This window comes from Egretta garzetta, unplaced genomic scaffold, assembly GCF_000687185.1.
Source record: "Egretta garzetta isolate BGI_Z169 unplaced genomic scaffold, ASM68718v1 scaffold98, whole genome shotgun sequence".
Taxonomy (NCBI): Eukaryota; Metazoa; Chordata; class Aves; order Pelecaniformes; family Ardeidae; genus Egretta; species Egretta garzetta.
The window spans coordinates 1,428,964-1,444,912 of NW_009260611.1; the positions used below are offsets into that span (position 1 = coordinate 1,428,964).

At 35.5% G+C, this 15,949-nt stretch overlaps 1 protein-coding gene across 1 annotated transcript in view; it reads left to right on the forward strand.

Moving 5' to 3' along the window:
- TNFRSF19 (TNF receptor superfamily member 19) overlaps positions 1–15,949 on the forward strand; it is a 45,068-nt gene that overhangs the window by 15,388 nt on the left and 13,731 nt on the right. The window contains exon 4 of the mRNA XM_009644887.2: positions 295–380. Coding sequence (XP_009643182.1) covers positions 295–380 — 86 coding nt within the window. The remainder of the gene's footprint in view (positions 1–294; positions 381–15,949) is intronic.

Sequence of the window (15,949 nt, forward strand, 5' to 3'; positions counted from 1 at the left end):
GATATTGATTTCTGTCAGAAATCTCCAGAATTGCTTATTTCTTATGTTAATATAAGATTATAGCATTTGGACTAACATGTTCAGAATGTTTCCTCAATTTACTTCAGGTCTGCTATAAATGAATATCTAATGTACTTTTGTTTACTTCTATCTTCTATTTCCTAATAGTTTGCATCGGGTCACAGATTGACAAAAGTTTGCAATTAGAGAGGATTTTGTTAAAACACACAATTAAGTTTGTGAGGAAAAATAACTGGGTTTGATTAACTGTTTTTTCATTCCTTTATCTTCTAGATTTTATAGGAAGACTAAGCTTGGAGGCTTTCAAGACATGGAGTGTGTTCCTTGTGGTGATCCTCCTCCTCCCTATGAGCCTCACTGTAAGTGCTCTTTTCCTCCTGTTGGAGTGGGATTAACTTCTTTGCTTTAGAATGTTTTCTGTTCTAACTTGAAAGCTTGGCAAAAAATGACAGTCACAGTTATGAAGAATTCTTTTAAAGGCTCATTTTCTTGTTAGTAAATGATTTTGTTAATAGACTTCAGCAGGTCCAGCACTATCATTGCAAAGTTCTCTCATATGACCAGTCACTTGAGGCTAAACATTCCTGTCATACCACATGATTAGGGAGTCTTGAGTCCACTTCTGACACTGTCATATTAATTTTAAGTTCTGTTTTGTATTAATGTCAAAAGAAAGGCAGCCTTCCTAGACGCTCTGCCTACTATCAGGTAGGCTTCAGTGAGTATGAATTTTTTCCTGACACCCAAAAGGGGTAATTTGTTGATATCTTTAAAAATAACTTCTGTACAAAGGTTACTGTGAGAAACAACAATATAGATGAATATAGTACTGTATACATTAAGAAGGAGATCAGTAATCAGTTTCTCTATTTGTTTTTGGCCAATGAGAGGATTAGAATCTCTTTAGAACGAGAGAACCTCTTTATTCTGCAACAGAAGCCTTTATACTGCTTCTTCCAAGACTAACGATGGTCTACATCCTATCAAGTTTTTAATTCAATAACAGGAGTGATTTATTCTTGTTGCATTTATTGTGGTCTACTTTATAATATGAAAAATAAAATTGATTAAACGTAATCTTGTGGAAAACCTTACTTGCTTGTTTCTATAACTGTACAGTTATGTTTTGGGAATTTCTCCCCTATTCTAAACAGAAACAATTGTTTATAGAAAGAATGAATTGTCAAATTTCTGAAAGGCTTCATGCTACTTTAATAAGGACACGCTGTTTCTTATAAGCATTCTTTCTTTTTTAATTTTGCTAAATTAAGATATAACAAGTATATGCTATTGTGTGTTTTAAATAGTTTTATATTGTATTGAATTTAATGAAATAAGGATTCTTCAGCATTTCATGTATTGCTTAGATAGTAATTTTTTGAATGAGCCAAACTTCCTTGCTTTGCTTCCATTGTAGTTTTAGTGTCCTTTGGGGAATAAACTTACAAAACCAGATTCTCAAGCAGTATCTTTAATAGTAAAAGTTTTTATAAATGTGGCTTCCTGTGCATTTCTCCTATGATTTGAGAGAATTTCATTATATACCTCTGAATAAGAATAATTTAATTTTTATTAAAGGTTGCAACACTGAAAATTAGTAAGTCAGATTTCTATGAAAAAAAATTAAGTCAAATAAGTTACAGTATTTGCAGCAGTAACTCCTGCCCATGCATAGCATAAGCCTAGAAAGTAAAAGTAAAAGATTTTCAACTATTTTCATAGTGTGTACAACATAGTATCTTAAAAGTGCTTAGAGAAAGTATGTGCTTCATAGCAAGCACTGTGGGGTTTGATGCCAAGAATAAAATGCTGATCTTGACTTACTGGAGCAAATACTTCGAAGTCAGTGAGTTGCAGAAGGTAATTCTAGACAGAGTTTGAACCCAAACAGGCAATTTCATATGTACATTTATTTTAATACCCCAGTTGATTAAATTAAGTATCGTCCCCTTCATTTGTTTTTACTCTTTTTATCTACAAAGAAAGTGAAATCTGAAGTGCAACAGTATTATTCTGATCTAGGAACTCCAACTCATAAATTCATTTTATGCAGTTTTTCCTCTCTTCTTGTTTGTTCCCTTTTAAGAAAGCATGCTGTTCAAGCGTGAATTCTGCTCTCTGGCACAATCAAAGACAAAGAAGAAATAAAAATTACCTCCCTTCTCTTTCTGCTTTGACTGTAGTTAGTGACTCGTGTATTTCCATCTTTTCAAAAATCACAAATTTTGCTTTTTTAAAAGATGGTGAAAGAATGGTTACCAAGTCTTCTGAAATAACTCAGAATTCTTTAGTTTACAGTGATTTGCTTTTGTAATTGAGCCTAAGCTTGGATTCTAAATTGAACCATTAGGAACCTACTACTAATTCTAAGTGGGCAACAAACTCACGGAGAAGAGCATTTTCTCTGGCACAAGCTGCAACGGTAAATCCAGATCAGAGCCTTTTTGTGGTCCCTCATCTCATGGCTGTGACAAAGCCTTTGACTGAATAGTAGAAGAGTTAACAATTGCTTGTTTTCATATTTCTCTGGCAAGTTGTGAGAATTGGCAAGTATTTTCAGCTTTTACAGAAGCGATACTAAAAAGTTTGAAATCATTAAAATGTTCTTTATTTAAATGCTAACCAACCATTAAAATCTTAAATAACGGAAATCCTACCATGAAGTATGATTACTGTATGTCACTGGTTTTCAGAAGGCTTTTGTTTGGGATTTGTATACTGGTTCTTCAGCTCTCTAAAATAAGCTGTCTCAGTTTAGAAGAGTGTACATGCCTGCCTCAGAGCAGCCTAGGAAGTTATTCCTACAATAGTAGGTAAATGAACTGAAATATGTTTGAGTTTTACTTAACATCAAATACGTGGAAATATCTCAGTTTTAAGACTAAGTCAAAACCACAATTCTACAAGGAAGTATAAATAACTGTATGTGAAAGCAGAGGTTTTGCACCTAATGCTGAAAATGTTTGCTGTTTATTTCAGTAATGAATATATTTTGATAGTTAAGATGTCTAAGACTGCATTACTGGAAGTTAAATGGAGACAGACCGTTAGGTGTATGGGGCAAGTTCTCAATGATCAGAGGACTAAGTTAATTCTCTGCCTTTCTTATCCTTCTTTCTTTCCACTGTGAAACAGAAAGTCAAATATTAGTGCAGCTAACTCTTATATGACAGATGAAAAGGAAAAGTTTAAATGTCCTGTTTCAATGAATTAATTGTCCTGTGAGGTGTGTGGCAATCTTCTGTTTGCTTAAGAACATTACCATAAGGGCACAAAGGCTCACAGCCCCCTACCTGGACTAAAGGTTCATGTTAAAGCTGAAACGTGGATGAAGTTCTTTCAGCACTAGTAGCAGTTGATTATTACCCGGTTAGCTATAAATCTAAATACTTGCTTTTATCTTCTTTCTTTCTGTAGACATTTTAAAACAGATCTGGTTTAAATATTTACTCATGAAAAAATGAGTTTGTGAATTGCTAGAGGCAAAGTTGAAAGGATTCTATAATGAGCAAGTAAAGAGAGTATTAGAGGCCAGGAGAATTGCTATCACCTTTGTGTAAACTTTAAAGGGGACACAATGACTTATGTGTGTTTTTAGGATGTCAGAAAATTTAAGTACACAATGATATAGTTATATTTTAATTTGCTTAGTTCAGGTAAATAAACTGTAAATACCAATCCTATATACAGAGTCAGCATCTAAACATGGGATTAGAAATGAAAGCATGTTTTTAAAATTACTGTTATGTTCACTTTGTAAACTGAAGACACTTTTCTCATCTGAAGTCACTTTTTTCACAACTGAATGACAGAAAAGCGGTCCTTTGAACTGGGAAGTAAAGTGAAAACCCAATCAATCAAATATGTAATTTCTGAAATGGAAGGTAGCATAGACTGTCCCAAAGTGGTGTCTGTCCAGCAGAGAAACAGTGCTGTAGATACAGTTTGATGATTCTTTTTTCTCAACACCGGTTTAGGCTTGCAGAGGTCACTCTCCTGCCTGCTCAGGCGAGTGTTATGCTGCCCCAATGGTTATGCTTAAACTGTTAATGAAACTCTTCAGTAAGCTAGATTGTGAATCTGTCCAGGATATAAAAGGAATTTAAAAAACACCATTCTTAAGGTTATTTTTAAATCTAATGAGTCTGTTAACCCCGAAACACTTCTGGTAGCACAAATGAAGGAGAGATGTGAGAAAGACTGGGGTAAGGAGCATGTTTTCCAAAGATAGCATTGCTTTATTTGAGCAAGCATTGTTTTCAGCTAGTCTGTCTTACCAAATAAACAACAACATTAGAAACCATACTGCTTATCCTTTGGTTATAAGAAGATGGCAGATTAAAATTAAAGCAGTGGAATTATTTTATCAGCTTGGCTATGTCAGCTATTCCTACAAGTGGTTCCTGTCGTGTTGTTCACTTCAAAATGCAGAACAGCATCAGAGTCACCAGAATCTTTTAGCCTTTCTACTAAGCAGAAGAACTTTTTAACATTGAAATTTTTTGAGCTGTATTAAAAAATAGTTCCTAGCACTTCCACATTACTGTTCCTTTCTGGACCAATCGCAGTCAGTGGTATTCCCCTCTTATGTGCAAATTCAGTCTAGACTTTAACTGTACAAACAGTTAAATTGGAATTAATTGTGAGAGTGAAGGAAGAGAGGAAATGAACACCTAGGCACCAAGAGCATTTTACAGCCAAACCGCCACCAAAGGAACAGCTTTGTCTTTTTTTTTTTTTTTTTTTAATTTTTTTTTTGTAATTATCTGCACTATTACTCTTTTAACAAATAATTTTTTACACACTAAAAAATCGTACAGTATGTCCAGCCAAACTCATTCTTCCTTCTCCAGGGCTACTTCTGCTTGTCTTCATGACATAAAGCAAGGAACATGGGAAGCTGGGGAGGGGGGGTACGAAAGGAGAGGGGCGGGATACCATTCTGTGTGGAGCTTGGGAAACTAGCCTCTACATGTTCCAGGAAATAAATGCATTCTTTGCTTCAATGAAGCAGAAATGTTTTGTTGAATAAGTCACAGCAGTGGAAGTATCTACAGTTTGATTGTAACATCATGTGCATTTGAAATAAACCTGCGCTTGGGTCCAAAATTGCTACTTTTTTTGCCATGAGCCATGTTTAGAGATATTGATTTCAGTGATAGTGGTTTCAGATATAAAGAATATCTTGAACTAGAAAATAAACAGTTTTTACTAAGTTGAGGAATAAAAGTAAAGACTACGGCTTGTTGAGACAAAATACATATAGCAGATCACAGTGAAAACGTTACATTTTCATGTGAGGTATCCATATCTTAGCTGCTTTAAACTTTGTTTCTTTAAGGAACTTCTACAACACTGACTACCTCCGCTAAGACTAATCACAAAGCTCCTTTTGAAGTTTTCTTCTGTGTTTTTTTTTTTTATTAGTTTGCTTCTGTGTGTTTACAGAATAGTTTTTCTGAGAATTAAATGTAAGTGTCCTAAACTGCATCTGTGTCTCACTCTTTAAATCTACAAGGTATGTTGTTTCACTAATGAAAGGTGCTATTTAAGGGATAAAATCTGGTGGTATTTCCTTCTTCCTGGTGTTAAAAGTAGCTGGTATAAGAAAAGTAAGATTTGGTATAAATCTACTTACTTACATGATCGGGATCTGTGATTTTTGTTAACTTTCATATGAGTGGTATTTGGGGTATGCAAGGACATTCTCAGAACAGAGAAGATAAAAAGCTAGAAATTACAGTCTGCAGGGGAATATTGTAGGGTGACAAATGATTAAAAGTAAGGAAGCTTGCTGGCTACATATGTATTCTGTAAAATATTTTCACTAGTGGTAAAAGAGGAAAAATTCCCACTGTCTCAGCTTTGCTGGAGTTTCTTACATTATTTCATTAAACATAAATATAGCATTTTAATTCGAGAGTAATTTTTGGATGATGTTCAATTCTACTCTGTTTACAGAGTGGAATTTTAATTTACTTGTATCACTTTCTTCTTTCTGTTCACAGAATTTTATGATTTGAAAGCTGTCAGACTCCAGATAATGTTTTTCCAGCTATTAAGTTTTTCTGTAATTTTTATTTGGTTGTTTTATACAGTAAACTCTGTATTACTGATGTAAAGCAGCCTTTGAAGGTAGGCTGTTTATGTGCACATGAGGCAACTGGCAGCAGAAAATATGTAACAAGTGAAACCATTCTTAATTATTTGGTTCTATTGCAACATATATGTGCATCTTATTTCAGTATTTTTTCTGATTTGGGGTTACCCCACAGCATCTCTCATAATCCTCTTTGCCATGTTGGACACTGTGATAGGAAGCAGCTGGAATACTGTATAAACCTTTCACAAAAGTCATAAGGAGTGACAGCCAATTTAAGTACAGCTAATAGCATCACTAGCTTATAAATACGAGTGCTGTTTTATTACAGACATATTAGCTTTCCATTATCTCATAACTGAAATGTACACTTTTGTTAAAATGTAATGAGGCAGGCTGATATTTTCCATATGTGACTTGATGGTAGAGTAACTTACCTTCAGGAAGTCTGAAACAAATTTGACTAGGTGTTTCGGAGAGATGCGAATTGCTATTCATGTCTTAGAAAGTTTCATTACAATTCTGTTTCTTTCACTCATCATAGATCAAAGAGAGTTAACCTAGAAAACCTAAATTCCTCGTAGTTGATGATTGTGATGCTTCTGACCCATTGGGGCAAGAGTCATGTATGACTTAAAGTCAAACAGCTCCTTTTCTTCCTCTTCTGAATTTGCTTTATATGCTAGGCTCCCCTCCTAAAACAACAAGTAGCAAAAAGGGGGCAGATTTTTCCTTCTTTTAACAACAGAAGTGTTAACATTAAAGTTAGTTATAATAGTTCTGAAACATTACCTAATGGAGAGGAAATTTAGATTCATTGTATAGTTTAATCATGTTCTGAAACTTTGTCCTTGCCTAGCTCAGAGAATAAGCCTTTTTTTTTTTTTTTTACATATGCATTCCCAACTTACTTTCGCTAACTCCTGTTGTCTGTACCTCTCGTTTCTGTGCCTGTATCTATAGAAGCATTTCATTATGTAGCTTGTTATCACTCAATATGTATTAGTTAGAACTGGTTAGAAGGGTTTCCTTCATTTCTATCTACCATCCCCTCTACTCCTCCTATTCTGAATTAAAAAAAAAAAAAAAAAGGTGTGGAGTGTGCCAAAATGCAATAGAGGGAGGGGAAAGTTTATCTTAAAAATGTTGAAATGACACTACAAGGAGGTGCTACTCCAAACCCAACAGAATTTCTGTGTAGTCAGCCAGACACTTTACCAAGGAATCAAAATTTGGAAGCCGAAGCTCTCAGGGCTTCCAGCCAGTTTAAACTGTTAGACCTTTGTCCGCTTTCTTGCACTACCCTTAAATGTTTTGTTCCATACAGTTTACTTCTTAAGGAGGAAAACTTGTTTTATCGGAAAAATTTCCAGTCATGTAATATAGCTTAGTGCTGCAAAACTGTAGGTGTGAGGGCTGTTCTAATGAATTGATTCACTTACTAATAACTTCTACAGACCAGAAGTAGTTGGTAAAGCATGTCTGCTCTGTTATGAAAGATTTGTTATCCAAGTCTGTAGTAAAAGGATAGTAACCTGAACGACTTCAATTCTAACGTGTGTGAAATTTCCTGATCTTTGCTGAAGCTCTTACAACAGTAAGCAGAGTCACTTATTTTGTGCCTGCTACTTCAAATCCAACTTAGATTTCTTTGCACAGTGAAATTTTATTTCACTGAGTTTCAAGTAACCCAGTTCAAGCCGCAAACTAAAAGAATTGGGCTAGGAGCAAATGCTTTGGAAATATGCTTAGTATAGGCAGCATTAGACTTGTCAAGTATTTAGAAATACTTAAGGCTTAAATATCCAAATATGCCCAGGATCCTGACTCCAAAATTGTATCACCAACTGTCCTGCTTGACAGCTACCTAACTGCAAACAGTTAAAAGCCCAAGGGACCTAGAGACTACGGTCTCTAGGAATATTCCACTGATTCTGGGTCCAGGTGGCTTGGACACATTGCAGCTTTAGATAAGGCCAAAAGGATTGTGGTTCACCTGCTTTCCCCTGACTGCCATGGAAGAAAATAGATGGACTGGGTAGGGTGTGCTCAATAAGTGCCTATTGGAGAATACAGACCCTATTCTCTGTCACAGTCGATCCACGAGGTAATGGAATTGGAATTTAAGGAGGCACCTATGAAGTTCTCTGTACTCTTCAGTGGTCATCCCAAAAATTTTGCACTATGTGCCCAACTGGCACTGAAACAATGAGGATTTACAAGCTAATCAGTCTGTCACCCATCTTGGGACAATCTGTTCTGTGGTGTCTTCTGATGCCAACCTCAGCAGAGCAGGTTGGGATATTGGCTGGGAGTCCTTTTCTTGATAACCTCTTTGAGTCCAGAATTCTTTCCTTATCATGCTGACTACCTGTGTGTTGGCTTCTTGTCCTTACTCTTTGATTCTTACATCACAAGTAGGTTCCCATCACAGGCAGGTTCCCAGCATTGTGTGTGTAGCCTAGATGGTACAGTGCTTGGCACTGCAGGGCATGTGTCTCTTTGTGATCCTCATTTCATGCCTTATCAAATTAATAAGTCTGAATACTTAGGATAACTGAAGCTCAGTTATCCTAAGATATCTTAAGATAATGGCACTGTTTATAATTCTCCCATTCTCACTGCAGCGACAAGTGTTGGTTAAATAATAAATTCCAATGTAATACAGCTTTTCAAAAAGAAGGGAAAAGCATATCTGCTATTTTTGCTGTTTGGTTGTGCTGATGAAAGTATACCAATAAGACTATTCTTTTATTGAATAGAAATTTGTTCAAATAGTTAAGAATTTGAGTTGCATTTTTGAAGTAAAAATTAAGCTATACATGAGTGAAATTCCATGTAGATGATTATCTGACTAATCAAGCCAACTTTCGTCCCTACTTCCTGCTTTATGTGTTCATGTGCAGTACAGGTGACTGGGTCAGACTTTCTATTTCAGTTATTCTGTTCTTTAATGTCAAATAATGGGCAGTCCTCTGCTTTGCTTCTCACTACTTTTATATTACTAGATGTGTTGAGACTGACCAGCAAATCCTAGAGGAGGTCTGCTGATAAAGCCTCTGTAAAGGCTCTGCAAAGTTTAACAAAAATCAATGCATATCGAGAAAAGGAAGAAAAACATAAACAGACAAAAAGTTTGCCTCTGATCTTTTTTTTTCCCCACTTCCCTCTTCCCTCCCCCCCAATAAAACATATGATCAACAGGAAGGAAAGTATGCCACAGTTTTCCAGAAACTGGTTTATGAGTAATGGGATGGAACTTGGCAATTGTAAATTCAAGTGGAGCATCAAGAATACATTCTAAAATACGATTTATTGAACGGAAAAAGTTTAACATGCTGCTTCATGTACTATTACGTGCATGTAGAGTAATCCTCTACATCAGGGGATGAATCTGCACAAAAGAAGCATTGAAACACTATTTCTGCTGTATTAACTGGTGTGGGGTTTGTACCTTTTCATTCAGAAAAGCACTGTCTTTTTTTTCTTTCCTTGATTGTAATTGTATTTGTACTTCTGTAATGAACATTTTCTGAACAACTGTAAAAACACAAAATGTCCTTGAGATACAAATAAATATTTCTGTGGCGTATGCAAGACCAAGGTATGGTTCACTAACATAGACTTTGCAAGTAGCATGCAAAGCCAAACAAAATTTGGATTTAATGCATATTTCTTTGTAGTGTTTCCTTCTGGAGGCTCTACAGAAGGATGTGCTTTGAATCCCCCTTTTCTGTGTGTGATTTTTCAAGGAAATTGTTAAACCTTTCCTTTTATTACATATGGCAATTATAGTATGTGATTTTTCTTTTGGCAAAACATTGTTTGTTAGATTGATTTCACACATGTTGCCATAATTAAGGCTGTGTGAGATGGATTGTGAAACTTTCTTTTGGATCAAAATGTAGATAGGATGTTCCACAATTAAGAGTTTTTTTATATGCAAAATCTGTCTAATTGAGGTGGTACTTAATGGAAGAAGAAAGCCCAAACTGATACACCAACAGTGACAGCCATCTTTCAGTAAATAAACAATACTGTAACCTCACTTTGTCCCGGCAAAAGTAAAGGTTAGGGTTTTTACGTGAGTCTGAAAATAATACTCTTTCCTTTGGTTCAGGAGCAGTCATATACATATAATTTATGCAAAATGCGGTTGGTGCTAGTAAGTGATGAATAAGGAGGTAGAATACTCATTTTATCTTAACATGCCAATTAAGACATTTGTACTTTTTAAGGATTCACAGTCTGATGGTTGAGACCCATGAAGATCACTACATCAGTTGCTAGCTGACAAATGAAGGAATGCTGTAGCTCTTCCAAAAGAGTAAAAATACCAAATCAAAACAACCCTTTCTAGTTCTTTCCTGCTGTTACTTTGTGCAAGCTCACAATGTAACACACATAGGATGCTGCCATAAGGTTTCCTCTTCCAGAATTGGTGGGCTTTTATCCAACCCTTCTGCTACTTGACTATCACAGATGTTCCTGAGGCCATAAGGGGCTATTGATAGGAAGTGCTTTCTTGCTGGCAGTCAAATGTTTCCTGTCATTTTACGTCCCTATCATTTAAGTTCTAGATTTATCTGAATTGAGCTGAGTTGTGTTTGTTGGCTGAACACCTGTCAAGAGTGTTTGGTGGTTATCACTGAGCGTGTGGATAATTTCTTTAATGCCTGCATCATACTAGTCTCTGGATCTGAGAAAAAATTTTCCTTCCTAGCAGTTTAGCATTCTTTGGGGGAAAACTCCTTTTTCCTTCCTGGCCACTTGAAGGCCAGGTTTCTGAGAACAGAGAATTTGTCTGTAATTTTTTTAAATCTTACATATTTGAAGCACACTGAATGTTGCTGGTGGCCCATAGGTGTGACAGTTGCCAGTTTTTGGCTGCTAAAAATAATTTGAGTTGTAAATTCAAGTGTTATTGCAAAACTCTTAAGATAGATGATAAGATTAGAATTGTGTCATCTTCAGTTTGCTTTCCTAAGTGAACATAGTATATACAATACTGCTGTAATTTATTATCCCTTTTAAATCCTTTTGACCCTGATGACTAATTTCTACCCACGCTGACAGAGTGACAAGAGACCTCAGACAAGGAGTTTTCTGATTTTAAGAAAACAAGTGATCTAGTAGTGAACAGGGAGCTACATTAATGCAGTTGCTGGGATGGCTGTAGCATAAAGTCCTACCACATTTGTCAACAGCAGAAATCCACAGAAAGGAAAATAATGTAAAACAAATGGTAATTTCTGGACCTCTTGTAAGCGCTCATTTATTTTGATGGGGGAAGGGGAACAGGAAAATTTGAGTACTAGAAGTTTGAAACTTTAAAAAATCATCTACTGTTAATATAAAATCTAAAAGACTAGTATTAGTCCCTACTTAAAAAGCTGTTAGCAATATAAATATTAAATGATTTTCAGAGTGAGCAGATGTAATGTAAATGGCTTCCATCATACAAATGGAGATCATAGAATAAATTAGGAATGGAAATGTTGGTTTTCAACACTATTTGTTTATAATCTCTGAAAATGTAATATATAAAATATGTATTATTATAATCCAGTAAAGTTTTAAACAGATGGTATGAAGTTGAGGTGAGATTTGACCAAGCTGAATTGCACTGAAGCGCACTGGATTTCTAGTTTCGGCATGAGAATTGCACTAATTATGTGTAATGCATTTTTATCTACTGCAGCATGTAGTAATGTATTTCAGAGAGAACACAGTATTCCAGTGTAAATCTCTTTGAAAATACGTTACTTGCTACAATATGATGGGAAACGTTTAGCTTGAAATGAAAAAGGGAATGTCAACTTGTGATTTTAAAATAAATTGAATCAAATTCCATTTATTTCTTGAATTCCCATCACAAGCACATGCAACTGTTAATAGGACTTTACATAAGTGGTGCCCATCTGGCATTCAGAAGGTTATATTGAACCAGTATGCGGTAACACGTAGGGCAGATTTTGTATCTTTGTTCTAACTCACAGCTGGCAAGCCTATCTGCTAATCCCAGCTTCAGTTTGAAATACAAAACTACTTTTGAACTTGCATATCCTTCCCCACAGATGTCTGGAGCCTTGGTGATGTGTTTCTTTCATGATTCCTTTTAAATTGGGGAGTGAATTGTTGCATTAAGAGTGAAGTTAGGGATTCATTGCATTGTCAGGCAATATCCATTTTAAGAGCTTGTTTTATATAACAAAAGAAAACTGAGAGTGACCAAAATACTTAGTTTTGCATGTTTTTATGTAGTAAAAATTCACTGTGGAGATCTCACTTCTCAGCTTAAAAGATTCCTTAGTGTATAGAATGGTGAAGTTTCTAATTGCAGTATTTGCTTCTAGTTTGTTCATCTAAAATATGCAAGCATATTTCGTTTTGTTTCTTGACACTGTTAAGTACGGTTAGAAAATGATATTCTTGTCTTAACTGCGGAGTATGAGAATTTCAGTATGTTTTTTCAAACCAGTTTACCATACTTTTGTTTCTAGTAGTAACTTGTGCAACCTTTCATCTTATGAGTCAATCCTATAATTAGTATCCTTCTTTGCCAGAGGCATACTGCATGTTTGTTTTAGGTACAGAATGTCTGCAAGAAATTTAACTTAATCATTACTTTTTAATGTAAGAGCTAGTTAGCTCAATTACACTAGATTAAAGTGAACTCGAAATTCCTGAGTTACAGAGAAGGGGCTAATTGTTGACCTGTACTGAATAAGTACTATTTCCTATGGTTTTTTTCTTATGTATACTTACTAATGTGGCTAGCCCTTTAGCTCAGTTTTGCAGTGGCTATAAGCAATTATCTGTTCATTGTATGGAGTGGGTTTGCAAGGTTCTTATTTAGCTTGGCCATTAGGGTGGTCAAAATTATTCCAGTATTGCATACGTTGCAGTACAGCTGCAAAACAGTTTTTGAGTTAATTTTTACTTTATTGTGTTTAGGGGTAGTCTGAAAAAATAAGTAGCAGTTAGAGCTTTTAAGTGATCTTTTTGCCAGATGTTCTCTAATTACAGACACATTAGATTATTTAAATATATTAATTTAATAGCATGCTTTTAAGCTGTGTTCTAGTTTAAATTTATCTCTCAGAATCACCCAGCTAATTCTGGGAATGGTTGCATTAGCACCACTTCAACAGCACTGAGTTTTGGTGTCTACGGTATAAATACATGCTGACTGCTATGGCTTTTGGGTACAGAGGGTTCAGGTTGTGACTGACATGCGAGTATAAAATACTGCTAAACAAATGCACAATAGTTTGTTGGGTTTTTTTATTCTACTTTGTACTGGTAGATACTATTGGCTATGTTGCTTGGCTATAAAATACTTAGGTTGTGTTTCTCTTAAACTTCTTGTTTAAAAAAAACACAATAGAAAACAGGGAATCCATCCTAGGCTGAAACTTTCTGAATTGCCAACTCTCTATTAAGAAAGCACTCCAGAGGACTGGAATGCATTGGAAATAGGATAAGACGTGATAGCCTTAAAACAGGAGTTTACCAGTAATGATTCATTATAAACTAACACCTCATGAGCTGGAAACAACCTACTAGAAGAAAAAACTAATGTTCCTAGTGGTCACTTGTATCTTTTCAGTTGTTGTCCTCTACTTTGCTCACCTTTGTACATTCTCACTCTTAGGAGTTTACTTACACTAAAGCAGTGCGCTGCCAACCTCCTCTTCTACAAAGATCATAGAGTGATCTCACGTGTTATTTTGGGCAGTGACATGTGCCTTTGAGGTATAGGCTGTGACTAATTCTTAAAAATATTAGCTCTTTGTTACATCTTTCTTAAATAAAGGGTTGTATCCACCAGTTTTTAAAAAGTTTCATTTAAGTCCAATGGTATAATTGTATGTGCATACTGCTGAATGTAATTTATAGTTACCATATCTGCATGTGGAAATTTAGAATAGAATTAATGCGCCCTAATTTAGGCCTATAAAAGTTAATGCTTAACACTGAAGTTGTCAGCCCAAACTCTGACTGATAATCAGTGGAGAGAATTAGGTACCTCAAGAGTTCAGGCAAGCCAGATAAGGTAAGCTTCAATGACTAACGCTAAGCAGTCTTTCAAGACATTTCAGATTAATTACTTCTCTGGAGATTTCTATTTCTGGCTCTGTTTTAGAAAGAGAGCCTAAGGTGAGTAGCTTTAGACCTTCAGACTTCTGAAGCTGGTTTCATCAAGATGCCAGTATCAGGTTAGATGAAAACTGCAAATTCAACATTGAATGACTGTATCTGTCTTCCTAAAACCTGATCTTCCTCTTACCTTTATAATTAATTTTAAGGAGGAAAATTGAGGGTTTAGGGTGTAGATTATTTTTATTTTTTCACTCCTGCTAAATAAAAAAAATAAAAAAAAATACTTTTCTTATTCTTTGATGAGATGTTTCTTACAAACCAAAGCCCCCATTCTAAGAAAACTTGCCAAAGTTAGAATGTGCCAGAATTGAGGCCTGCAACCATAATTAGATTCCTTCATATTTAGTCACTGTGATACAGGTTTTATGTACATTGTTGCAGATGTTATTTCCCACTGGGCCTTTGTTAATTTAAAGCACAGGATAGGCAAAACCTATAATTCTATGTCTGGCCTTACTTGCTACACACTATTTTATATTCCATGCAGAATGTGAGTTACTAATTACCACTGGGCTTTTCTGTGGTTCTGCCATTGTAAAGCAGTTGGTACAAATGTTGCAGTTGTTACTGACTTTTATCTTTACAATAGAAGTGATGTAAAATGTATAGTGTCTGTTATGCAGTTAATGAGCTGAAACAGAGAAATTAAAGTCAAAATGGTCAAAGGCGTCCAAAACCCTCTGTCCTTACTTGACAAACCCATAGCAGGATGCTGCCTTCTTGACTGGATCTCTATGATGGCTACATCTATAAACTGGTGGCCTTAGGCTCACTCTGTATACGGTGGAGAGAAACGATCAAGGGAGCTGTTTAAAACAAATCAGATTAATTGCACCCTAAAAGAGCCTTTCTCCTCCCCACCACCACTGTGCAGAGAAAGTTCAGGTGACTCCCTCAGAAGCAGGTGTTTCTCAAATGAATCTCACCAATAGAGTGTGACTTTTCAAAGATAACCTTTCCAAGTGTTTTCTGTATTCTGTGACTAATTCCTATTGACTTCTGTTGAAGAGGGGAGATGTTATGTTTCAGATTAGGTAATATAACAAAGCAAGGGCCTTGTATGCAGCAGCCTTTTGTTCTGTGTGACTTGACTTTATCACGAAAGCTTTGAGTGGTGAATTTAAAACTGCTTTTTTATAAGCTATTATTATTTCTGACTTCAAAGCTACAGCTTTTTCATCTGTACTATAGTTTTCCTGTGCATGCTTACTTATGCACAGTAGGTAACTTTATTTGCAGTAAAGCATCACACTTACTTTGATATCTGCAGTAGTACAGTAAGCTGACAATAAATGTCCAGCTTCTAAATGTATTGTATGTTATAAAATTATGAAAATTTATATTTAATCCCATGTATTTCAGAACACCTAAAAAAAAGCATTTTTAAAAGATGCTGACGTTGCAAAGTTGAACATCAAAAAGTTAGCAAATACTAGTAGGGTTGGTTATGCAACTCAATTTCCACCATAATTCAGAATCATAATTCAGCCAAGTTGTGTGTATTATGAAACAGTCCTAATTGCATAAACACACTCTGTGTTTTCCATAGTACAGACATATTTTCCCCCCAATATGTGCAAATGGCTAGCAGTTACATTTTTAAAAAAACCAAAAAAACCCAACCTCACCCTACCCCTACATCCCCTCCCTCGTACCCCTCCG